At 46.9% G+C, this 25,725-nt stretch overlaps 2 protein-coding genes, 1 non-coding gene and 1 pseudogene across 14 annotated transcripts in view; 2 read left to right on the top strand and 2 right to left on the bottom strand.

The window, feature by feature from the left end:
- Zmym4 (zinc finger MYM-type containing 4) overlaps positions 1-8,960 on the top strand; it is a 121,835-nt gene extending 112,875 nt beyond the window's left edge. For 7 of the 10 annotated variants that reach the window (XM_031378678.1, XM_031378677.1, XM_031378679.1 and 4 more), the window contains 3 exons: positions 350-598; positions 3,558-3,687; positions 4,664-7,059. In XM_031378678.1, the coding sequence (XP_031234538.1) occupies positions 350-598; positions 3,558-3,687; positions 4,664-4,871 (587 nt within the window). In that variant the 3' untranslated portion in view covers positions 4,872-7,059. Of the gene's footprint in view, positions 1-349; positions 599-3,557; positions 3,688-4,663; positions 7,060-8,623 lie in introns of those variants that run through there. The other 3 variants (XM_031378675.1, XM_031378674.1, XM_031378673.1) reach the window with 3 other exon arrangements.
- LOC116097336 lies at positions 7,806-7,918 on the top strand (annotated as a pseudogene).
- A 2,646-nt stretch (positions 8,961-11,606) lies between the features above and the next one.
- LOC116097203 lies at positions 11,607-11,713 on the bottom strand. The gene has a single exon (XR_004121265.1). It is a non-coding gene; the product is annotated as a U6 spliceosomal RNA (small nuclear RNA).
- Positions 11,714-13,356: 1,643 nt separating this feature from the next.
- Kiaa0319l (KIAA0319 like) overlaps positions 13,357-25,725 on the bottom strand; it is a 98,444-nt gene continuing 86,075 nt past the window's right edge. For all 3 annotated transcript variants that reach the window (XM_031378683.1, XM_031378682.1, XM_031378684.1), the window contains exons 14-21: positions 24,823-24,974; positions 24,397-24,535; positions 23,256-23,415; positions 20,108-20,250; positions 19,215-19,337; positions 18,550-18,640; positions 18,134-18,225; positions 13,357-14,477 (exon numbers count right to left, since the gene is read on the bottom strand). In XM_031378683.1, coding sequence (XP_031234543.1) covers positions 14,290-14,477; positions 18,134-18,225; positions 18,550-18,640; positions 19,215-19,337; positions 20,108-20,250; positions 23,256-23,415; positions 24,397-24,535; positions 24,823-24,974 — 1,088 coding nt within the window. In that variant the 3' untranslated portion in view covers positions 13,357-14,289. The remainder of the gene's footprint in view (positions 14,478-18,133; positions 18,226-18,549; positions 18,641-19,214; positions 19,338-20,107; positions 20,251-23,255; positions 23,416-24,396; positions 24,536-24,822; positions 24,975-25,725) is intronic.

The following is a 25,725-nucleotide window of genomic DNA, read 5'->3' as shown; positions in this document are numbered from 1 at the left end:
AAGATAGAACAGTCCAGTGTAAGCCGGGTAGGGGTGGCGCACGCCTTTAATCCCAGCACTTGGGAGGCAGAGGAAGGCAGATTTCTGAGTTCGAGACCAGCCTGGTCTACAGAGTGAGTTCCAGGACAGCCAGGGCTACACAGAAAAACACTGTCTCGAAAACCAAAAAAAAAAAAAAGGCCAGTCGAGTGTAGGGCTGGCGGCTGTCTAGTTGGAGTGCTGTTCTTCCGGGTACTGCTTCTGTTTGCCTGCATAGAGAAGAGGCGGGAGAGAGCAGTCATCACCTCACTGTGCACTTCTTGTGGAAGCGGAGATTCCATGGCTCTGTGTTCTTCTCCACCCTGTCTAGGTTACATGTTTTCCCGCATTGAAGAAGAGCATCTGTGGGAGTGTAAACAGCTGGGCGCTTACTCTCCCATTGTCCTGTTAAACACCCTCCTTTTTTTCAATACCAAATACTTCCAACTAAAGAATGTTACCGAGCACTTGAAGCTTTCCTTTGCCCACGTGATGCGACGGACCAGGACCCTGAAGTACAGCACCAAGATGACATACCTGAGGTTCTTCCCACCTCTACAGAAGCAAGAGTCAGAGCCAGGTGTGGTGTTGGTAGATGAGGTTTCTGTTTGAAGTGCAAAGGTGGTTTTCACTGAGGGTCATGGAGGGCACACTGAAACTTCTTTTAACATTTGAGTATTTTTCTGTTTCTGAGTATGTTACAAACTCCCAAAATGAGAGGACTCTTTAGTTCATTGTAATTTTATTAACTTAAGTTAGAAATGCTGACTTATGCCGGGCAGTGGTGGCGCATGCCTTTAATCCCAGCACTTGGGAGGCATAGGCAGATGGATTTCTGAGTTCAAGGCCAGCCTGGTGTACAGAGTGAGTTCCAGGACAGCTAGGGCTACACAGAGAAACCCTGTCTCGGAAAACAAAACAAAACAAAACAACAACAACAAAAAATTACCAGAGTGTTTAAATCTGTAACCATGGTGATGAGATCACTATTTCCAGGTACCAGGCAACAATTAACAGTTAAAAGAAACATGTTTAGCTTTTAATCTATTGGGCTTTTTGTTTTTTGCAGGAGCATCTTGTTTTAGTTAGCATCTTTTAGTCATTCTGAAATTCTGAAAGAGCTCAGAAGCTGACCTAAAGTAGGCTGCTGCTATTTCCTGTAGGCCTGGGTCAGTGGTAACAGCCTCAGTAAGTGGATTGTGATCATTTGTGTCAGCAACAGACTAAGTGACTCCATGTCTTCAATGTCTGAAAAATACTGCTATTCTAGAACTAGAAATTAAACCTTTGGTCTGTGTTTGGCTTTGGGTTTTTTAAGCCTTGTCTTACTATACCGTACCTCAGGCTATCCTTGACCTCATAATCCTCTTAAATCAGCCTTCATGAGAGTTGTAGTCATAGCTCTATGCTATCGTGCACATATAGAATATATACACACAAAGATGTTCTTAATTTACTTCAGTATTAAGTTCTCCCAATCATCATTACTTTTAAGAATAAATTACATAGTTGAAATGTGAGGTCTTAAATTTTCTGAATCTAAACTCGATGAATAGATGGTCTGTATGCCCAATACATATTAGCTTGTTTTCAGTTGCTCCTTTAGCTTTAGAAATATCACTATCATCTTGCCCTTTCTCCTGTGTCTGTCTCTGGCCGTAGTGTGGTGCTTGTGTGATTCACTTTGTAGTTTGTAGTTTTTGAGACATCTCACTTTGTATCCCAGGCTGGCCTAGAACTCAGCTGTATTTCCCAAGCTGGCCTCAGCCATGGAGCCACACATCCTCCTTGGCTTTCTGAGGGCTAGGGTTGCAGGCCTGGCTCTCCTCCTGAAGGTCTGCTTTGTTCTCTTAGATATATTAGTGGAGGAGTGAGAGGCAATCAGTTATTTCCACTTTTTTTGTTTGTTTCTTTGGTTGGTTTTTTGGTTTTTTTTTTTTTAAAACAAGGTTTCTCTGTGTAGCCCTGGCTGTCTTGGAACTCAAACTATAGACCAGGCTGGCCTCAAACTCAGAAAACAGCCTGCCTCTGCCTCCCAAGTGCTAGGATTAAAGGAATGTGCCACCACTGCCCGGCTGGAGTTAATTTATTTTAAAGCAATAATACTAATAGCTGGAGAAAAAGAATCCTAAACCATTTGTTTAAGAGTGACTTTAAAAATGGGCTTTGGAGGGACCTGGAGGGCTCAGTGGTTTATAGCACTGGATTGTCTTCCAGAGGAACTGTATCTCTATTCTATTCCCAGTAACCACATGGCAGGTAACAGCTGCTTGTAACTCTGCTTCCAGAGGGATTCTGATGCCTTCTCTGACCTCTCTGGGCCTGCCTGAAGGTAGTGCACAGGCATACATAAAGGAAAACACCCATACACAAAATAAAAACAAAGACATCTTTTTAAAAAAATGGGTTGAGGCTATGGCTCAGTGGATAAAAGTGCATAGAATGCAAGCATGAGAACCTGGATTTAGATCCCCAGCTCTCCTGTAAAACTAGCAGTGCTGCTGTGTATTTCTTACCTCAGTACTGAGGGGCCTTGAGACACATGGGTCTCTGAAGTTTGCTGGTCAGCCATTGTAGCATATGACTAAACATCAAGTCAGTTAGAGAACCTATGTCAAGAATAAAATGGCTCAACAGGTGACAGTGATTGTTTCTTAACCCTGATGACCCAAATCTGATCCCTGGAACCCATGTAAAGCTAGAAGGAGAGAGTTGGTCCTACAAAGTTGTTTTCTGACTTCCATGTATGTACACAGTGTTGTGAGTGAATGCGTGTTCACATGCGCACACACACAAAGAGCTTGGGCTCTTATGTCCTTTTTTTTTTTTTAAATATTTATTTATTATTTTAAATAAGTACACTGTAGCTGTCTTCAGACATACCAGAAGAGGGAGTCAGATCTCATTATGGGTGGTTGTGAGCCACCATGTGGTTGCTGGGATTCGAACTCAGGAACTTCGGAAGAGCAGTCAGTGATCTTACCCGCTGAGCCATCTCACCAGCCCTCTTATGTCCTTATAGTAGAGTTCTGTTTATATTGCTGAATGGACAAATGAGATGCAGCAGCCTCCTCCTTCCCATGCTTACACCATGTACAGCCTGGCTCCTATAGAGTCCTGTCCTATCAAATGATAACTCTGATGCCATTCCTTAGAATACATAAGTAGAGGGAACTTGAGCAAGAACTCAGTCTGTGCTAGTACCCCAGAGGAGAGATACATCCATATAAATGCTTTGATTTATGAGCCCTGTACCCAGTCCATTCTACTGAGAAAGCTAAGTACCAGATGAGGACATATTCCACATAGTCACCTTTGTCACATGACTCCTCTTTGTTTAACAAGAACATACATGTTACAGGACAAGCCTAGTGTTTAGCATATAAACAAAACTGGTACATAGTTGCTTAGCAGATATTGTTGAATAAATGAAAGAGGAGGAGTTAGAGAGTCTGGCTGTGAAGCAAAGTTCACTAGGTATGTTGACATACCTAGTCATTTATACAAATCTTTGATTTTTTTTTTCTTTCTGTCTCAAGATAAATTAACTATTGGCAAGAGGAAACGAAATGAAGATGATGAGGCTCCCGTGGGTGTGGAGATGGCAGAGAATACTGACAACCCACTGAGATGCCCTGTTCGGCTTTATGAGTTTTACCTGTCAAAATGGTAAGGGGTCTTTCTGTGCTCTGCATTTCTGTGCTCTGCATACAGAGCGTTCATCACCCAGCACAGTTTGCACTTCATTCAAGTGACTAGAAACTAGAAGCACAGCTGACTGTGACACAGGGTCTGCCTCTGTTCATATTTTCTCCATCCTTCTATCTGCCTGGATTTGGAACTAAGAAGCCAGGCATGTTACCTTAATGTTTTTCTCCCAAAATTTTTCCAAAGTGGAAGTAAGCACATTTGAAGCGTTGTTGTTCACCCTGTATGAAGAATCTTATCTATAGTGATTTATTTTCTGTATAGAAAACAAGTTCTGAGGCTGGTTTTTGGCTTAAACCTTCAAGGAGGGGAAAGCTTTGAAGAAATTGAGTTTTGTATGGTAAAGAGCCAGCATCTAAACAGAGCCATCTCCATGCTGGGGATGCACTCTCCCCTTAGCCACCAACAGTCTAAGTCCTCTAAGTCCAGGGTTTAAAGTTTTGAATTAAAGAAACTCTGACTATAACATACGACTCACACTAAAAGTACTTTCTTTGGTCAAAGAAATAATAGCACCAAGTGACCTATGCAGACTAGCCCACTTGAAGTAAGGTACATGATTTATGCTTTTGGGGTCTTTTTGATTTTGTTTTTACTTTTTGGTCTTTTTTTTTTCTTTTTGAAGCAGGGTTTCATGTTTCCCAGGCTGGTCTCAAACATGATTTGTAGCCAAGGATGACCTTGAACTGTTTGATCCTTATTCCTCCACCTTCCAAGTGTTGCCCCACACCTGGTTGTGCTTTCTCTTTATCAGTCTACCACTTTCAACTCAGTTGTGGGTTGCTCCTGGGAGGAACATGCCGGTTATCCCTTTGGTTCTGGTCTGACAGGATGGGGAGAAGTTCAAAACTGTTAGCTAAGAAAGGATGGTGTGTATTTCCTGTGTTCTGATCTCAACTTTGTTTTCTCTCTTTTGCTTGTTTCCTCCTGTGGCTAGTTCTGAAAGTGTGAAGCAGAGGAGTGATGTGTTCTACCTTCAGCCGGAGCGCTCCTGTGTTCCTAACAGTCCCATGTGGTACTCCACATTCCCTATAGACCCTGGAACCCTGGACACCATGTTGACGCGCATTCTCATGGTGAGGGAGGTACATGAAGAACTTGCCAAAGCCAAATCAGAAGACTCTGATGTTGAACTATCAGATTAAAATGAAGTAAGGCTCCTGTTTTTCATGCACACTGGTATGCACCAAGCTGTGAATGCACTCAGCTGTTGGAAAGATGTTGAAATCCAAGTCCTCTTGACTTGCTTGTTTGGTGGGAAAAATGACGGCTTCTGAGCCGTAGTGTGGCTGCAAATGAAACCTGAAGGGAGAAGTGTGAGTGGACTGGTAGGGAGAGTTCATAGACATCTTCAAAAGACTAACCAGTTTCTGAGTGGTGCATAATCTTATTTTCTTTGGGAATAAGAAATTGTGGAATATTTTTAAGGAAAACTGTTGTATAAAATCCTACCATAGTAACCTTAGTTAGAAGGGGTAGCTTTGCAGTGAGACCCTGGCTGCAGTAGGCTACTTGAGCAAGCTCTCCATGAAAGTCAGGAGAGATCAATGCACAGCTGAGAGTGGCATCAGATAAGGTCAGTGAGACTCAGCCTGGAAGATCCAATAAAAATATTCACATTTTTATAAAAAAGATAGCGGTCTGGATTGATTTTCACTGCCAACCTACTTATGTGAAGGATAGAAGCCTTTAGTCTTTTAACTGAAGGCCCCTCACATCAGAGGACACCCCTTCATTACTGTTAGTGAGCCCCTGTTCACTTAGGGTCTTGCCTTCTCAGCTGTGGGTGACTTAAGGTAAAAAGGATGATATTCCAGAAATTCACTATGTCCACAGAAAGTCTGTGGAGCCCATTAGACCCTGGTGTCTCGACGTATTTATAGAAAGCCCACCAAAATGCCCGCTTCTCTGGGTGCTGCTGTCTCGTGGCCTCAGCTGTGCTGCACAGAAGTGGGGCCTCCCTTTGTGTCCAGTTTTCCCCATGGCAGCCTTTTTTCCCTGTCTTACTTTCCTGTTCCCAAATGACGCTGCTTGTCCTTTGTACCAGCTTCTAGAGGCCCTTGTCATTTCAAAAGGAATAATCTGTCTCCATAATTCTGACAAATGTGTGGGTGATCCCACAAAGACACAGTATTATGTAGCTGTCCGAATTACAGTAGGGAAGGTCTGTAGTAGGTTCCTTCCTGTGTAAAAGCATTTGGAAGTTGACCTGACCTTATTGTCCCAAGGAACTTGGCAGTTAGGAATTTTGGGGCTAGAGTCTGACATGATTGCCCTTCTATATCTGTGTGGTCTTTTATTGCATTATTCCAGATTCTAGCTGTCTTGGTTCTATGAGGATTGCAAGGCACAGGTGTGTGTGTGTGACATTACCAGGCTGTCTCCCTCATCTCCATTCTCAGTTTCTTTCCTACAAAATGTTGAATCAAGCTTTTAATAATGTTGGATAATTACTGAGCTTCTTTAATTGAAGTTAATTTGAACTTACAGCAGAACTGAGAGCTCCTCCACAGCATCGTCTTAAGACTCCAGGATGTCCCATGGGAGAGGGGGGGAGTAGCAAGCTATTTGTTTTGTTTTTTTAAAAACAAATAAAAATCATTTAAATACAACAGAACTTTAAAATGGGCCTTTGACATTGTGTACTTGGTGGTTCTGTCCCTCTGCTTGTAACAAATATCCTTTTTTGTTACTAAGAATTGTGTGAAAGGAGTAAATTTGCCCCAGTCTGTATGATTAACTCCATCTGTGCTGTCGTTTCTGACGGGAAACTTCTTCCTTCCAGACCTCAATTGATTGGAGGGAAAACAGTCGGCCTGTCTGATAAGTCACCAATAAACCATCCAAACACCAGGTGTCCAGTCCTGCTGTATCAGTTTTGATTTGTGTAAACACTAACATTTCCCATCTATAGTTGTATGAAAAACAAATATTGTTAGCTTAGTAGATAAATTGTTATAAAATACCAAAAAGGAAAAAAAAATGTATCTTTTAAAAGAACAACCACTACCCAGATGACTGTATCAGGGCTCCAGCTGCATGTTAGTGCAGGGGCTTCAGACCCCTAAACTAATTTTAAAAACTGGTTGATCATCAGTCATTCCTCATGAGTGTAGCTGTTTGCTGTGTCAAATTATTTACTTTTTTATTTTGTTAAAATTGTGTAAAACCATACTTATTCCTTTCTCCCTCTAGGGGGAGTGAGGACAAACCTAGCAGCTAGCTCCTGAGCTGTCCTTCTCGCTGTCTTTGGTCTTTAACTGTCTCTGGATTTTCCCTTTGCAGGAACCACAGAACTATTCCCTTAGAATAAAATAGTATATTTGTATTTGATGAGTGAGTTCTTTTTCTTTGTGGCTTTAAAGAACTTTAAATATATTTTTTAATTTGATCTTATTGGTATGATCCAAGAGATGTAAAATTGCAGAAAAAAAAAAAAGAAAGAAAGAAAGAAAAGAAAGCAGCTTTCAGAAAAGTTCCTTGGTTTTTATTCAGTCAAGTAAAGGCATCGTTTCACTGCCATCTTCCTGTGGCTTGCTTGCTTTCTGTTAAGGCTTGTTTCCACTTATCGGTAATTTTTTTTTAAAGATTTATTTATTATTATAAGAGTGCATTTTCTTAGTCTGTAGAGGTGTCTTGGTTATTCCACCAAATTCTACATGGATCATTTGTGTTTCCCATACAACATTACTAAATTTATAAAACTCTTTTCCCAAAACATGGAAAGTAAAATGTTTCTGTAAATGAGGTCAAGTTTCCACATGAATACAAAATTCTTCCTAGTGGCTGTCTGAAAGCTGAGGACATTTTGAGGTCCCAGTGCACTGCTAGTCTTATCAGGGTACTTTGTTCTGTCCTTGAGGTGTTTTTAATTGTGAGGCGCTGTAACATTGGAAGAGTTGCAGGCTCTGGGGTCTTTTGCTTGCTGTTTCTATGTAACTCTAAGTAAATGGGAAGAACTGCTCAGTTTTCTCCTGTGAAGTGAAACAGTAACAATTTCCTAGTTGTTAGGCATGGCACATTGTAGTCTTTCAAATGTAAGATGGCTCCTAAAACCTTACCCATCTCTCCTTCCCCTGGAGGCCCAGGCAATTGCTGCTTCCCATGAGCATCAGTCTGTGGCAGGGGAGGGGCTGTCTTTGCTCAGAGTTCTGACCCATGCATTTCTCTGAATGAATAGTAGCTTAATGTTCCCTGAGAAAAGGTGAGCGTGTGATGACCACCAGTCTGGTGCCAGGTGGGCCTGGATGCACTTCCAGGACTAGAAGAACCCCATATGGGACCACTGGTCCCAGGCAGGAGTGATCTCAAGACAGAGCCTGAAATGACCACCAGACTGGCACCATGGAGTCCAGACAGAGAGCTGGCCTGAGATGAACACCAGCCTGGCACCCTCCCCTCAGACCTGAGGGACGGGGCAGGCAGACCATGCTTGAGATGACTCCTGCCCCATGGCACCATAAAGCATGAGTGGGGGTACCACTCCTGAGATCACTCCTGAGAGGATCCCAGACACTTGGAGACCCTGGGAGCCACTAAGAGGAGCAAGTGAGTGGTGCAGAAATGGAAAACAGATAGACAGGCAGGCAGGCAGGTAGACAAATGTGGGCACAATGAAGACAGGCAGAGCTGGAGACGCGAGGGTAGTGGGGAACAGCCTTATGTGAGTGGCCAGGGAGGTACCTGCTGGGCAGTGGCGCTGATGAGAAATACTCTCTTCCCCTCCCTCATACTTCACCATCTGTGATAGACAGGATTGAGTGGGAGAACTGGCCCTGGTTTTGGGGAGCTGCTGGTAAGCCCAAAGGACTTGAAAGCAGGAGAGCTGGTATCTCTTAATACCTCTCTGCATCAGAGTCAGGGCTTTAATTGTCTCACCCCATCATCTACCCATCAGTGAACTACTGGAGTCCATGAAGGGGCCGGACCCATAGATAAAAAACTACAGGCTCTCCATGAAACATGGCAACAACAGAATATCCATATCCAAGAAGAGTTGCAGTGAGGCTCCATATCGACAGTCACAGAAGCCATCAGAGGCCTTGTTCCAGACCTGTGGGTCATTGAAATAAACATTTGCAAGCACAAGTGTGGACATACTGCAGCTTCCAGCAGAGGTTTGTTCTCTGTTACAGGGGAGCTTGTAAGGGTAGAGAGCAGGATGAGTGAGACTGGAGTACATAATGTGCCGTTCACAAAGAACCAATAAAAACTTTTGAAGACTCTTTGGAAAAGCTGTACCCATTTCATGTGTGTGCACACTTGCCACAATGTGTTGTGGCAGTCAAAAGACATATGGCTTGAATTGTTTTCCTTCCATACCATGGAGTTCTGAGACAACTCTGGTTGTCAGGCTTGGTGGCAAGCACCTTTATCTGTCCTTTTAAAAAAATTATTAACATTGTATGTGTACATTACACATGCAACAGCAATGTATGTGGTGGTCAAAGGACACCTGACCACCTGTTACCATGTGTGTTCTATAATCAGCAAGCACCTTTACCCAAAGTCATTTCACTGGCACCAAGGGTATGTATGTGTGTGTGTGTGTGTATGTGTGTATGTATGTATGTATGTATGTGTGTGTGTATGGGTGTGGTGTATATATATGAGTGGGATGGATGGATGTAGTATGTATGTATGAGTGTGGTATGTTTGTATGTATGCCTTTATTTTGATGCATAACTGAAGAACAGGATAACTGAGTGGAGTCATTTTTTTCCATCACACGGTATATTTCAGGATAGAATTCATGTCTTTGGGTTTGGCCACAAGCACCTTTACCTACGCTATCTCCCTGGCCCCAGTGATACACTTCTTCTAGTCTATCCAAAATAATTCCAACTTTAGACCAAGTATTTAAATACATAACCTATGGGTAGCATTCTTCTCATTCAAACCTTCACATACTGTGCTTTGGAGAGAGAACTTTTTGCCTTTTTTTTTGAATAACAAATATTCTTCTGTTTAAACTTTTTTATTATCGTACATGGAGTGGTGGTATGGAAAGTAGAGGGAGCCCCAAGTGAGTAAAATTCACATGGGTGTGGCCTGTCAGGGACTCCCAAGACCAATAGCAAAGCCATTAACCCATGTGCTTAACAGATAAGGTAAAACTTTTCTCAGGTATTCCAATTGTGAGCAAAGATCACTGCAGCTTCTTCCTACTAAATGTTTACAGCCTGAGACTGTAAATCTTGCAGAATCCTCCAATCGAGACTAGCTAACCCCTCCCTCCCACCATGCTATATGCTGTACTTACCTAATGAGCATGAGGTTCCAAGTTCAGCAGTAGTGGTTAGAGACACCCCACCACCACCCATCACAGCAGTAAACATATCCTCATTCTCCTGTTGTCTTGGAGGCTTACTGCCTCCATCTGCTAACCTAGGCCTAGTCTGGAAGCTCCTAAGCCTCAGTACCGTCTAATGTAGACCTAGAATCTTTTCAGTCCCTGTGACTTACTGCTGAATAAGCTCACCCTTTCTTATTCTTTCTGATCATTGGCAGAATCAACTCAGATGTTCTGGCTCAAACTCTTCTCCAGGGTGACTTGATTCAATCTAGCTTCTCTCAGATTCTAACCAAATTACTTTGGCCTTAAACTATGGCAATCTGTTCTCATCTTCTAGCTCCTCATCTTCTGGCTCTTTCTGTCTTTAGCTGTATTTAGCTTGTTCTTTCTCTGCAGCCAGTCTCTGAACAACTGTCACAGTAAACCTGTGTCCACCTCCTGTCTTTTTTCTTCCTCCCTCTTCCCTTGGGCATATTCCTACTCTGTCAGATCTCTCTGACTTGTCACTTTGTGTGCCACTCAATTAGAAGTCACTTTCAAACATGGGTGCTTCCTCTGCAAACTGACTCTACCTCCATTGTTCTTTTTGATAATTTCTCCAAAAGGAACCCCCACTCCCATCCCCCAGAGTTGCCCCATACGTTCAAGGGCAAAGCTAAGGATGACCTTTGAACTTACCACCTATTGCTTAAAAAAGTACATAAGACTGCAGGTCTATGCCGCCATGCCCCTGCATCAAGCATGGGGCTTCTTGCATTCTAGCCACTGTTAGCAAGGGGATTTTTTTTTTTTTTAAAGATTAAAAATTTTTTTTTTGTTTGTTTGTTTTTTCAAGACAGGGAACTCACTGACCAGGCTGACCTCAAACACAGAAATCCACCTGACTCTGCCCCCCAAGTGTTGGGATTAAAGGTGTGTACCATCACTGCCTGGCTTATTTTTATTTTTTTATATGCATTGGTGTGAAGGTATTTGATCTCCTGGAATAGGAGTTACAGTCAGGTGTGAGCTGCCATGTGGGTGCTAGAAATTGAACTAGGATCCTCTGGAAGAACAGCCAGTTCTTTTTAACCTCTGAGCCATCTCTCCAGCCCCATTTGCCTTAAGTTGGTGGTATGGATGGTGTGTTCATTAACTGTCAGATTTATGGCATTTGAGTGAGCTGCCATTCCCACAGCTGCCTGCTGGTCCTTTTTGGAATAAGACAAAAGCCAGGCTCTGTATACTGCACTTGCCAGTAAAGGCAAGGTCGTGGCTGGAGGCATCTCTCAGTTGCTGTTAACTCCTCTCAGAGACTATTGAGATGGATTTTTGAGAGTTGTAGATGTTACAGACCACCCCACCCTCTACAGCTTCCTTCCTCAGCAGAGCCTTAGCTCTTTCCAGTCCAACCCACTAGTGATAGTAACTGGATGGGTTGCCCTCACCTTCGAAGTATGCTGGAAGACCATTGCTGTTGGTCTCTGGGATTGTCAAAATATTTGGGGATATCTTTATTCTTTGGAATTTTTGTTTGTTGGTAGGTCTGGAGAAAGGAAGTAGTAGTGATTTTATTATCTTAATAGGAAACAAAATTGTATTTTTTTTTAATATGGAATGCTTCACGAATTTGTGTCTCATCCTTGCACAGGGGCCATGCTAATCTTCTCTGTATCATTCCAATTTTAGTATATGTGCTGCCAAAGCAAGCACACAAAATTGTATCTTACATTCTTCTATTTTCAATCATTGTGTCTCCTATAGAGATTTACCATTACTAGTGGTGGTATTGGGGGTGGGGGATCAGACATGTATGCTGGAACCTCACTTTAAAGGCAGGCCTGGAACTCACTTATGTAGTCTGGGCTAGCCTCATTCATCCTCACCAGTGCTGAGCCACCATGACTGGTTGTGGTTGAGTCCATGTTTCCCACACTCCTGTGGTTTTTAATAACACTTCCTCCACCCCATTTCTTATTTGTGTGTTTTTTTTTTCAAAGAATTATTTTATGTATGTGAGTACACTGTAGCTGTCTCCAGATAATACCAACCAGAAGAGGGCATCGAATCCCTTTGCAGATGGTTGTGAGCCACCATGTGGTTGCTGGGATTTGAACTCAGGACCTCTGGAAAAGCAGTCAGTGCTCTTAAATTCTGAGCCATCTCTCTAGCCCCTGTTTGTTTGTTTGTTTGTTTTAAGTGGTGTGTGTGTGTGTGTGAATACCCCTTGGAGTCATAGGAAGCCACCCAGTGGGTTGCTGGGATCTGAACTCCAATCCTCGGCAAGAACCACAAGTGTTCCTTCCTAATGCTCAGCCATCATTTCTAGTTCATTTGTTTTGAAATAAGGTCTCTCTGTGTACCTAGTTTGGCCTCAAACTCATGGCAATCCTACCTCAGCCCTCTGAATGCTGGGATCACAGGCATATACCACTATATCAGAAAGCACTATATTCCTGCTTTCTAATTGGTTGGTTGAAATAATCTCCCTTGGCTGGCTGGTTTAGGGGTTGTTACAGATTCTTGTCCTGACATTTTAAGGGATTTCTCAGTATTTACAACATGAAGGTATGAGCATTCTATAGAATGATCTCTTATAACCACACTTACTTCTTCATGGCCAGTCCTTCAGATTCCATAGAGGAAGGAAGGACTATTGGCAGGATCCAGATGGGAGTGGTAACTGGCTGTTCATACCCTGTTGACACTCTGCTGACTGTTAGCTGCTGGCTTCCTATGCTTTGGCCCTGCTAGCTGTTTTCAGTTACTACCGACTAGGGTAACTGTCTATTGTGACATGCAGATGTGCATCCCAGCCTCTGGTAGGGCTGAGATATGACATTAGTGTTGGTGGGGTTTTTTTGTTTTGTTTTGTTTTGTTTTGAGACAGGGATTCTCTGTGTAGCCCTGGCTGTCCTGGAACTCACTCTGTAGACCAGGCTGGCCTCGAACTCAGAAATCCACCTGCCTCTGCCTCCCAAGTGCTGGGATTAAAGGTATGTGCCACCACTGCCCGGCCCATGTTGGTGTTCTTGAAATGCTGGGAACTCAAAAGGGAACAAACAATATTACCCCAAAATTCTTAAGATATCCTGGAGCTTAGGATGTGCCCCTCAGCACAAATACTATATGGTCACAGGTAGACAGAAGTCATTTTTGTGTAATAAAAGGTTAAAATCAAAGAGCATTGATAGCCAGGCAGCACTCCACCCTACCATGGCAGACTGGGGCCCTGTACCACCAGCCAGTATGCCAAGGCAGGCTTTGGGATGATGACCACAGGTCTACACCAGTGGTGGGCCCTGCAACACAGGTCACAGATGTAGCATGAAATAGCACAACCTCATAGCCAGATACACAATTAAATAGCATGTTTAATTATCTCACAACAGAGAGTGCAGTAGTAGAAATTAAGTCCTTTTTAAAAAGTCACTCTCCCCGAAACCCAATTCCTCAACTACCACACCACGGCTGAGGAACTGGTGATCAGCTGGAGGGATTAATAGTCTTTCGAGGAGCTGAAATTCTCCAAGTTAGAATTGCCTTGAGAGCAGCCAAGAGACCAATGAGGAATGGGCACATTCATTCGAGCACTCACACGTGCAAAGGACACAGAAAAGACATGGATGGAGGGATGTGGACAGTACCACAGTGGGGCAGTCACACGTATGCACTCACATGCCACGGAGCTCCAGTCTATCTGTGGCTGTATTAGTCGTCCCCAGCAGCCCCTGATATCCCTGATAAACAAGCCAGCTGGAGCTCACCGCCAGCATCAGTGATGACCCGGAGTTCTTTTGGCCAAGGGAAGGCAGGGCATACTATCCCAGAGAAGGAAACAAAAGAATATGCCCAGGGCTAGGCTCCTGCCATCAGGAGGCTGGTGGCTCTTGGTTCTGTGCCAGGTGCAGGGGAGACACAGTAAACCTCGCAGTGTCTGTTCTGGGCCCAGCCGCTCTGCTCAACAGCAGAGGAGAGGCTGTGGGCCTGTGTGTGTCTGCGCTCAGGCAGGCAGGTATGTGCAGAAAGTGAGGCCCTGAGATGAGGACATTTGGGGGGCCTACCACATAGGTTTATAGAGAAAACCTCTTCATTCACAGCTTCATTCAGGGGTTCCTATAAAGTATCTGTGGAGTCAAGTACCAGCAGTCCTGGTGGGGGCTTTTGGGATGGAGTGAGCAGCACATGCTGGGAGAGCAGCTGCCCTCAGACCCAGGAGGTCAGGAATCAGCCTGGAGGTGCTCTGGGCCCTAGCACTGAGTTCCAGACTGTTGAGACAGACCAAGGGGCTACAAAATCTCCTCCCGTGGGCTCCTGGTCTTCAATGGTGTTTGCCCATTTGGCACAGATCCATTCTGACCATGCAGAAGTTTGCCTTTCTCCCGGTCTGGCCATGTGAAGATGGCGTCATCACTGTCCAGCTCCGACTCAGAGTGCATCAGGCTACTGCTCAGCGTGGGGCCCTTCTGTTTGCTGCCTGCCAAAAAGACAAGCCCAGTGTTAGGTAGCACCTTGCCAGGCCTGAGTCACAGCCCATCCTCATCTCTACCTGGAGAGGAGACAGGGAAGGCCAGGCATCCCTCCTTCCTCTGCTGGAAGAGCAGGTGGAAGGAAAGCCTGGCCTGGCTAGAACAAGTTCACAGAAAGCCAAGCCTGATGGTGAGAGCTGGACACGCCTGCTATGCCCCAGAGCTTTCGTTGGGGTCACCCAGTTGTGTTCTGTTCCCTTTCAGAGAGTACTCATGTCTGGAGACCTAGAGCCACATACTGAGACCCTATCTTGAAAAACCAACAAACAAAACTTGAAAAGCAACAGTGGGAGAATCTGACTGAGAGCAGACTCATTGTCTCATTCAGAGACAATCCCAAACAGCTATTTTATCTGAGCACACACCAACCATGCAACCATGTTCTGATGAGCACCTGGGGCTGAAGAGATTGCTCAGCAGTTAAGAGCAGCAGTTGCTACTCTTTCAGAGGACCTGAGTTTTAATTTCCAGCATCCACAGCATGTGGCTCCTGTAACTACAGCTCCTGAGGATTCACCATCTCTGGACTCCATGGTCATGTGCACATACACTCATGTAAATGTGCACAGTTACACACACACATAAAAATGAATCTTCTGTTTTTTGAAACAGGGTTTCTCTGTGTAGCCCTGGCTGTCCTAGAACTCACTCTGTAAACCAAGCTGGCCTCAAACCCAGAGGTCTAACTGCCTCTGCCCACCTAGTGATGTGCACCACCATCTAGCAAAATAAACCTTTAAAAAAAAAATCCCCAAAGCTGTTAGACTCTAAAGGCCTCACATTCACCTTCCCAGCCTTTTCCTCACTGTAGAGGCCCTGGGGATAAACTACCCATTCTACAGAGAGATGGTTGAAGTGGGAAGAGCTGACAAGGAGGTCACTCCAGCAGTGCTCTGGACCTTGTCACTCACTGCCTGACCACAGGAACTAACTTCCCACCTGTTAATAGTGGGGACTGTCAGAGGAGTCCTGCTTCAGTCAGGCAGTCTACAACCTTGCCATCCATCTCTCCCCTAAACATCGACAGCATCTTGCATGCATTGCTGGCCAGCCTGATAGCTGAGCATCCAGACCCTGAGTACCTAGAATCACACCCTGCTACAGGCCTCATCCATGTGCTGTGTGGCCATGCAGTGGGCCATGGCTAATTCAGTTTTGTGCATTCCAGGGGGTACGGTTCATCCAGAGCCTCAGGGCACCACCGCAGCAGAGCTACACAGGCCACTGGCAACATGGGGCTCTCCAGTGTGGTGGGAACAGTGGCCCATGGAACGCCCAAGGAAAGTCCTGCTTTTCCTGTAGATGCTGGCCCTTCCCCCAAAGCCTCTTCCCTAGAGACTTCAGGAGCTTTTCTCTTCCTAGTGTCCACGGGCAAGCCCCTCTCTTCCCCACATGACACAGACCTTTAAGGAGATCCCTCCCTGGCTGCACAGCCCCATCTTATACCCTGCACCTGACTGCCACAGCTCCTTTGTATACTTCGACCACTAACAATGACAAAGGAGGGGACACTGTCAGTGAAAACACACATCCACTGGGACTCAACAGTTCTCTACATCTGCACCCGCAGAGATCCCTATGTGTGTCCACCAAAGGACACAGGGGTATCCACAGCATCATACTGAGCAGTATGGCTGATCAATAGCCACAAGTCTGCAGAGGAACTGTGTGCAGAGGAACTGTGGTAAGGGATGTGAGAGACAGCAGCCTAGAACACAGCACCATTTGCACTTGGGGACAAGGGACTATTAACTTGGGCACTAACTGGAAGGTAACACAGGACAGCGGGCTGATTTCAGGTGTGCTCCCTTAGAAGGACTCCACATGCTTTATTTCCAATTTTCTGGTGAATTAGGTTAAGCTACAGAGAATTGCTACTTTTGTGGTTGGTAAAAAGTCAGTAATTTCATTTGGTTCAACCTTCTACAATAGAAGAACAAAAAGAGAGCTCTTGGCTGTGGTCAGACTCACCCTGGGTTCTGCCCTGCCTAGTGGAGCACCTCCCGCTTCCCTCCTCTGCCTCAGAAGAAGCATCTCTGCAGCGCCCCTCCTTGAGATTCCCCACCCCTCAAGGGCCTTCCCCTCCCCCAGGTCCTGCCTGTGCCTGCAGTCTGGTCATGAGTCCTGGCCTTCTGTCCAGCTTCTCAGCTTATCTTTGTAACTCAGTTTTAAAGGCTTTGAAATCCATAGGGTGTCTTCCTCACCCCGACCCTCCAGGGACCACCAGTCCACCAGCTCAGGAGGCGGCTGCTAGAGTCCCTGGAGTCATCATGAGTTGTGGTTCTCTTAGTGATGATCCTACCCTGCAGGACCCTTCCTCCTTTGCAACCCATCCTGGGCAGCTGGGACTCTCTTTAGGGCTGAGACCCAATTCTGAGATGTTGATCCTCACTGCCGAGTAGAATCTCATCTTTCTGTGCTGACCATTCTGCTGGGTTCAATTTAATTCTTCTCTCACTGAACAGCCTTGCTAACAGCTGCCCTGATTCTGTCAGCAGCTAGATAGGAATCAGCCTTGACCTCGCCTGCTCCTCTGCACACTGTCACCACCTCCTCAGGCCACTAGGAAGACGATTCTCCCTTTCTGCCCGCTTTATGTTGTCACTCAACGCATGTTTTCAACACCACAACAGATGCTGGGCCCTAAACCCCTTAAAGTACTCTTAGAGGGAACCTCAGAAAAGACCTGCTCACCCAACAGGGTCAGGGCTTTAGTTCAGTGGTAGAGTGTTGGCCTAGCAAGCACAAGGCCCTGGGTTTGGCCCTCAGATTCTTAGCTCTAGCGGGCTGTGGTGGGGCACAAAAAAAAGACCCAAACAAAGCCAAGGTAACAACTCAGGTTGTCAGACTAGGTGGCAAGTGCCTTTTTCCACTGAGCATCTCAGGCCTTATGTGCACTCTTTATCATTCTATACAGCTGTGAGCATGATTCTGAGACACTAAACAGGGATGAGAACTTTCTGCATATATGAAGCAACAGAACCTGATCAGAAAAGATTGGAGATGAACAGGAAGGATGTTCCCTGAAAGCAAACAGACACAACAGCTCACAGAGGCCTCGAAACAAGGGCAGGAAAAGCATTAGGAAGGAAACACGGTCAGGGTAGGGATGGGGTCCCCCTCTGGCCACTGGCAGAAGCTGGGAGCACACATGATTTGTTCTTGGGGAGTGTTCTGACTGCTGCTCTGGCAGCCTGGGCTCACTTCAGGCCCTGTGCTCACAATGGAGCTTCGTTGGTGCACAGCCCAGCTGCTTGTCCTCCCTCCTGCCAGGCTGCAGTTCTCGGAGGGCAGAGGGTCTTGGGCCTGTCTTCCCCATAGCATCCCTAAATACAAAGTCTCAGGATGACTTTAACACCTGCAGGCAGCAGGAAAGCAGCTGCCCTGAGACTGATGGCAGAGGGGATCTGCCTAATGACAGAGAGGGATGGGGTGGGGCAAGGCAGAGGAGTGAGTTATGATCTGGTGTCTGCCTGGAAGCCATGACAGTGACCATGGGGCCACTGAACAAGAAGCAAAGGAGCAGGCGGAGGAGCATGGAGGTGTAAGGAACATGGTGACGATGCTCTTCCTGGCCCCTCAGCGCCAGCTCCCACCGTCCTACCTGCTCGGGAAGTTGGCTTCAGCTCCAGGCTCTCCTGATCTGTGGCATCCAGGATCTTATATCTGCTTTTCCTCTTGGGTTTACCTTTTTGCCTAAAACACACAAACCTGTCTCTGCTCAGGAAGGTGTGTGAGTGAGGACATGCACCCAACCACACTCCACTAGGGTCCCCACCTTGCAAATCTCTACAGTGACACCCCTTAAATGAGGGCTTGTGACCTCTGGCGTTGGTAATGAGAATTTTCTCCCATGGGTCTTGGGGTGGTTAACCCTTACCACAGTGACTGGGAGCCAAGAAACATGCCAGATACCTCATGGAAAAATTCTGTGACATGAAGCCAAATGGACTTCAAAGAATTCATCTTATCTCCTCCCCCACACACACATACACACTCGTCAACACCCCATCATCTTGCCTCTTGCAACAGCACACTGTAGTCCATGACAGGATCCCCAAGGCAACAACAATGACAAAGGAAGCAATGATGACGTAGAGCACGCTCCATTCTGCGAAGGAAAGGTAGGGGTTCGAGAGAGGTTTCCCACCTCCGTCACAAGGTGGTGGCACCATGGTGCCCTGGGAAGGATGAGTGGAAGCCTGTAAGTTTCTAGAACGCCAATCTCCCAGGCCCTGCTCCAGAGATGCTCTGAGCACTTTGCAGGATGAAAGGATACACTTTTTTTTCCCCTCAAGACATGGCCTCTCTATGTAGCCCTGGCTGTCCTGGAACTTGCTCTGTAGACCAGGCCAGCCTTGAACTCACAGAGATCTGCCTGCTTCTGCCTTTCAGGTGCTTGGATTAAAGATGTGCAACTTTAAGATCAGGAATGTGAGTTTCCATGAGGCCATGGCATGCAGGCACTGCAGAGAGACAAGAGGCCTGTCTGGGAGCACACAGTCTCCAGGCTAGGGTATGCAGCTGCTCTGAATGTTGCAAAACCCTCTGCTAATATTCAGTAAGTGTGGAGTGAGGGAAGGAAAAGAGTCAGAAAGCAAGCGTTCTGCCACTCAGCTGCCTCTAGCTCTGCCCCTGAAGCACAGCCACACCGCAGCCAGGCTGGCACAAAGCCACTCACTCACCACAGTTGCTGTCTCCATCCCTCAGCTGCACCTTGATGAAATTCTCCATCCAAAATGGGTCACAGACACAGCGCTTGGTGAACGAGTCACAGTGGCCGTGGTCAGAACAGTTCAGCTGGCAGGCTGGAGGCGGCAGAAAAGCCGACAAAGTCAGAGAGCCAGGGGACAGTCAGCCTCAAGGGCTCGTGAGAATGAGGTCCCCTCATTTCATGTTGGCATGTGACAGGCAGGTACAAGACCCTGGTCAAACAGTTCCAGAGAGTCTCTTGCTGTCTGAACCAGTGACTGTCAATCCTGCATGTCTCCTCCACAGAATAACATAATTCCAGAAACAATACATAAAATATTACCAGACTAAGTCTGAAATCTTTAAGAACCCATATTTTCTTCTTTTTGTTTTTGTTTTTTGTTTGTTTGTTTGTTTGTTTGAGACAGGGTTTCTCTGTATAGCCCTGGCTGTCCTGGAACTCACTCTAGACCAGGCTGGCCTTGAACTCAGAAATCCACCTCCCTCTGCCTCCCAAGTGCTGGGATTAAAGGTGTGCGTTGCCACTGCCCGGCAAGAACCCACATTTTCTAAATTGGACTTATGCAGTAAAACCTTAGGGAAGAGGCCTGTAGTGGGCCCAACAGCAGCTGATTCTGAGGCAGTGCAGAGGGACCATCCTCCTGCCATGTGTGAGACCAAACATCTGTCAGTTGTTTAGCCTCAGAGTCTTAGCTCCATTAATACTGCCTGCCTTCAAACCTTAGGATGATGGTGAACTAGAAGGCTGGATAAAATAAAGATAAAATGATTTCCTTATCAGACTCATGGTTCCACTGTGGGCCCTGTGGTGAGTCCCTGGGGGAATGTTTGTGGGGACCGTTGCTCACAGCTCTCTACAACTTACTGACTGTGTTGATTTCCAGGGCTCTGAATATCAGGAAATCAGCCTTCTGCTTCCGTAGCTCACTCCTGAGCATGGCTGCCACCTCATGGCCTTTGAAGAGCTGGTGGGGAGGGTCGTTCTGAACAAAAAATAACATCTTGGTGCTGTAGAGACAGATGACAGTGTCAGTGTGCTTAAGCAGTCCACGGTAGCAGCCCTAGCCACATCTACCAAGCAACTTGTATTTGAGACAGACATAGTGCACAGCCTGTAGTGACATGCACTGCCACAGCAGGCCAGTGAGAAGGAGCTTCTGTCCTACCTTCATCTTACAGAGGACAGCGCAGGGAGGGCCCCAAGGGGCTGGCTTACTTGTCTAGGGTCACACAGATTGGCAGAGCCAGACTCTTCATCTGTTACACAGGACCCTAAAGCTTACTCTTTTTTAAAAAAAATACTTTGACTGCAGTTGGAGGCTGCAGTGCAAACAGCCAGCAGGAGAAGAGAATAGGGTCTGGCTGTGGCCCCATCTCTGCTACCAGCCTTTGTGAACTAAGACAGCCGGGCACCTGGGTTTGTACCCGAGTTACGTGTAAAGCGTGCCAATGCTTTGTAAATGTAAGTGCTGGAAAGATTATCTAAAAGCCAAACAGTTACTGTGACAGCAAAAGGACAGACCCTACACAGTGGGGTTGCTGGTTTGAAATGACATCACTCCCAGCCCAGAATCTGTTTGCCTTCCACCTGTTGTTTGAATTCATGACTACTCCCTCTGCCATAACTTCAGTCTCTCTGAGGGCCTGCCTCTTAGTACCACAGAGCAAACCTGCCCAGTCACTGGGTCACATGGGTTCTAGGCACACTCAAGACACTGACTCCTTAGTATGCAGAGCAGCCAAGGGCCCTAGACCAGCTGCCTCCAGGACAAGCTATCCCGAAGTACAGCAGCACCTTCTGCGTACAACATGACATAAAGTTTGCACTGTACTGTCCTTGACTAAAAGCTAACAATGGGATCCTGCAAAGTCCAGACCACAACCTTTACAATAAAAGATGGAGGTACATTAATTACCATTTCCTCCTGTAATCCACAGGTACAGCTTTTATTTCTGCCTTTATTAGTAGCCCTCACATCTTTACCCCCTCTCCCACAATACCAATCTCTACTAAGTCATATCATCAAAAATGTGCCAAGATCATAGACCTCAAATCTTCCGGAGATGCCACAAGTCATCAAGTCTGAAAATAAACTTCTGGTAATAACCATTGATCAGATAACCAGGGTGGTGATGCACACCTTTAATCCTATCCTCCAAGGGTGAGGCAGGTGGACTTCTCTGAGGTCTAGTCTACATAGCATGTTATAGGTTAGTGGGGGCTATCTAGTGAGACCCTGTCTCAAAACAAAATAAAAGCAGACAAACAAACCATCGCTGGTCAAGTACTACGTATTATAGATTGACACAGACCTCTTATTAAAATTTTTACTACATTTGAGTATGTGAATGTGTGTGGAGCTCAAAAGGCAACTTGTGGAAGCTGATTCTCCTTCCACTACGTGAATCCCAGGAATTGAACTCAGGTCATCAGGCTTAGTGGCAATCTCCTTTCCTACTGAGCCACCTCTTAGGCCCACATTGTCAGATTTAACCCCCAACACCAATGCTATAAACTAAGTACTAGAGTTTGCACAGGAGATAGGCAGTGGCCGCACTTCCCTGGTGGACATCTACTGGCAGGGAAGGTGAGGAAGGTCCTGCTTTCTCTCTGCAGCATACATGTCCTTCAAGGGAGGGACTCCCCTGGAAATCCTCACCCATGCCCAGTTACAACCAAATCAAGGACAAGCCAGGTACTCCTCCCTGCAGCGACAGCACGGGTGCTCCTACCCAGTCAACTCCCAACAACGTTGTATGTAGAGCAATCCAACCGCCTTCTCCCAGTGTGCTCCCTAGCCACTGGACACAGCATTGGTTTTGTTGTCGGTGGTGGTTCTGGTGAGTTTTTTGTTTGTTGTTTTTTGATTTTGTTGTTGTTTTCCCGTTTTTCAAGAAAAGAGTCCTAAGGCTAGCTCAGTGGTTAAGAACTCGCATGGCTCTTACAGAGAAGTTAGACTCCCAGAACCCATGGGAGATGGCTCACTACTGGCTATAACTCCAGCTCTAGGGGGATCTAATACCTCTGGGCCCTGCAGGCAGCTGTACTCACAGGCATGTGTACATATACGAGAAATTAAAAAAGAAAAGTGTCCTAGTGATGGCAGCAGATTCAGTGAAAGCTTGTACACTGCAAAGGTCCAGTCCCACCCTTCCAGAGTCACAATTTGTTAGGGTGCAGCCTGGGCCACAGTTTGCTCATTAACCCTCCTGTCCCGTGAAGCTGGGTGACCACATGCCTAGGATGTCTCAGCTTCAGCGGATTCCAAGGCTGTTCAATGTTGGTGTCCCTCTCTGGAGCTGCTCCCCACTGCCATCCCTCACCTCAGGATGTGTCTCCCTCTCACACAGACACAACAGGACCCAGTACCACGAGTGCTGTCTGAGCCCCCCATTTCTCCTGCAGTTCCCTAGTCCAGCTCCACTCACCTTCATGTCACAGGTGATGCCCCACGCACTACCCCACGGTTCCTTCTCACTCCTTGTCACCAAGACCTAAGTGGGGGCTCTCACCTTATTGCTGCTGGACATGCCCATACACTCCCAACTGCTCCCCAACCCCACCCCCCTTTGCCTCCACACCACTCACCTCCCTGAAAACAAATCTCGGTCTCACTGGCTTCACTTCGAGCACATCCTGGGTGCACCTAGGAAGCCTGTACCACCCCACCTTGGGCCCACCACCCACATGCTCCCCTCTCAACCCCTTAATTCCCATATGCTGGGCAAGGCAACCTTTATTTCTGGAATATCTTTGGGCACACTTCCTCCTCCAGTCCTCCTGGGAGAAATAACTGCCCTAGCTGTTTCCTGAAAGCCACACAGTGGCCCCTGCTCTGCAGTGAGAACATAAACAGTTATCTCCATTCCAGACTACAGCTTACACACAAGATCTCTTCTGCCCTGTTTGCCAGAGCCCGTCTGAGCATCTCCTGGTCAGAGCACCCTCCTCAGCTGGGAAGCCTGAGGACCCCAAGGCTTTCCTTTGCTCCCCACACTCATTGTCCAACTACCTCTGCTCCGTGTACGGCTGAATCTTTTGTACAATGATGTCGGAATCCAGCACCCCCAGGAGGACCCCGATCTGGCGGATGAACATCCCCTTCAGCCTCTCTGTCAGCTGACTGACATTAACATCCAAGATGATCTCCACCAGGTTGCTTTTCCTGGGATCTGGAAAGCAGGAGGATCAGTCATGGCTTCAGAAGTGGGAGAGTTAAAAGCTCTGTTACTGTTTGCTTTGGCACAGAAGGGACAGCAGTTAGCCATCCTTCACGTGGGAAAGAAGAGAAGCACACTCCTAGCAAGGCCACAGGAGCTGGCTTAAAGCTTTCCACTACCTGAGAACTGTCACACAAGTGCCAGGACGAGGCACAGGCCAGGGAGCCAGGCTTCACGGAGGGACAGGGGAGGTAAGACCTGGTGGTCTTTTTGTCACAGCCCTATCTGACACTGACAGGCACAGCTAAACTTTCCAGCTAACTATGTGTTCGCATCTCTCTGAGCCCACCTGATTTTCGGGGCATGTTGTACTTTGCTTATAAATATGGGGAGACCCTTCTGTGCACCCTCCCCACCCCAACCATCCTAAAAGCGGTGCAAATGCATAGAAAGTCCAGGTAGCCAAGAAATGGCCTCAGCACGTGTTGTTAACCTCTAGAACCTGATGTGGCTATGCTTGCTGGCCACATCTAGAGCGTGTCTCAGCCACCGTCCCTCCTAGAGGCAAGACCAGGGCTGAATGTCTTCCCACGACCCTTCCCAAGATAGAGGCCATACCTGAGGCTGGCCTAGGGGCCAGCAGCCCTGCCTCCTCCCATCCTTCCCTACCACAAAAACAAACTTCTGTTTAAGGAGGACATTTTTGCTGAAACCCCGAGAAGTGTGCAGACATTATCTCACCTTCCCTGGATTGTCAGATAAAGCCTGAGGGTCAGCTTACAAACATAACCTGTTTCTGCATTAGATGCTGACGAGACACCCTGACTCAGGATTCCTGTGCTCAGACTCCTGTGGAACCCTGAGCTGCTCTCCTCGGTCATGTACAAAAGAGAAGGTGTTGCGGCACAAGCTCTGTCTGACACAACTGCTGTATGGCTCTGAGCAGATCTGCCCTCTCTGGGGCCGGGTGTCTGCCGGGCAGGCTGAGCTCACCAGGCTTTACTTCCACGGTCGTCCGGTCCGTGTCACTCTCACCCTTTGCATCCGTCACTTTCAGGTGAAACGTGTAGGTCCCCTCCACCAGGTTGGAGAGGAAGAGGACGGGGTGATGGTCAGAGTGGTTCAGCACCTCCTGTGGGCGGGAACGACATGGCTGAGTTCTGGGACACACCACTCCTTTCTTGGAGTTAGCTATCCCTTGAGCTACACAGCTCTGCTGGTGGACAGGTACAGCACCACCCGCCACAGCTCCTAGGATCAGGAGCACACCAGTCTGTAGAATGACCCACGGGAAGGCCTCCCTGACTCCAGAGCTCAATCTCGGTTTGATATAGGGGCTTTGTGGTTAAAATAGATCCTGGAGGGTAGGATCCCCCTCTCCACCTCCCCCCTGCCCTGATCACATCCTGGCATACTCACCCCTGCGGCTGGGCTGGTCTCATCTCGAGTCCACAGGTAGCTGACTATGCCCTTGTCATCTGAGGACCTCGAGCCATCCAGCTCGGCTGTGCTCGTGGGTAAGGTCACCACCACATTCCCAGCGATCTTGGCTACTGGTGGTTTGTTTATTTCTAACCAAGGAGACATCAGTGAAATGTGACATTGTGGGAAAGCAAGACACCGTGTGCAAAGCTTCTGAGGTGCTCAGCACCAAGAGCACCTTAACTAGGGGCTGTTTGGTACTTATCCAAGAGTGGAAAGCAAAAGCCACTAATTCCCAGAGGCTCCTGGGCTTTCCTGTGGTCACACAGAGGGGCCAGCACGCTTTCCTCTTGTGGCTCTGTAGCAGTTCTCCACTTTAAAGGAATTTAATGACTAGAAATGAAGATCAGGGTGCTTAGAACCAGGGGCTCAGGTTTTGCTAGTTAACGCCATAACCTCTCCTTTCAAGTGTTACTCTTGGGGCGTCTTCTCTCTTATGTGACCCCTCTGAGCTGCGGCCTCACACACTCTATGGCATGGAAGCTTGGCTTGCCAGGGGTTTCCTCAGCTTAATCAGCACAATACTGTTTGGATGTCACCCGTTGATGAGGTGGCTTTTCTACTACCAGCCCATGGCCTCTCCCAAGTCCTCCCCAGTCCCTGTGAAGCCAAGAGGACAAGGCAGATGTTAGCCAGAGGCTGCAGTGCAGCCACCATCCCAGCTCCTGCCAGCAGGTGTCACTGTAGCTATCAGAGTCACAGCAGCCCCAGGATTTAGCATAGAGGCAAAAGCAAAATGCAAAGAAAACAAACTGCAATTTCTTTTAAGAAGAAAGCCCAGGAAGGGAGCACGAGGCTGGGGCAGGTGGAGATAAAGCCCAGGAAGGGAGCACGAGGCTG

This window comes from Mastomys coucha, unplaced genomic scaffold (assembly GCF_008632895.1).
Source record: "Mastomys coucha isolate ucsf_1 unplaced genomic scaffold, UCSF_Mcou_1 pScaffold18, whole genome shotgun sequence".
In the NCBI taxonomy this organism is placed as follows: domain Eukaryota; kingdom Metazoa; phylum Chordata; class Mammalia; order Rodentia; family Muridae; genus Mastomys; species Mastomys coucha.
The sequence above is the reverse complement of the archived record's forward strand: the minus strand, read 5'-3'. Positions and strand labels throughout refer to the sequence as shown.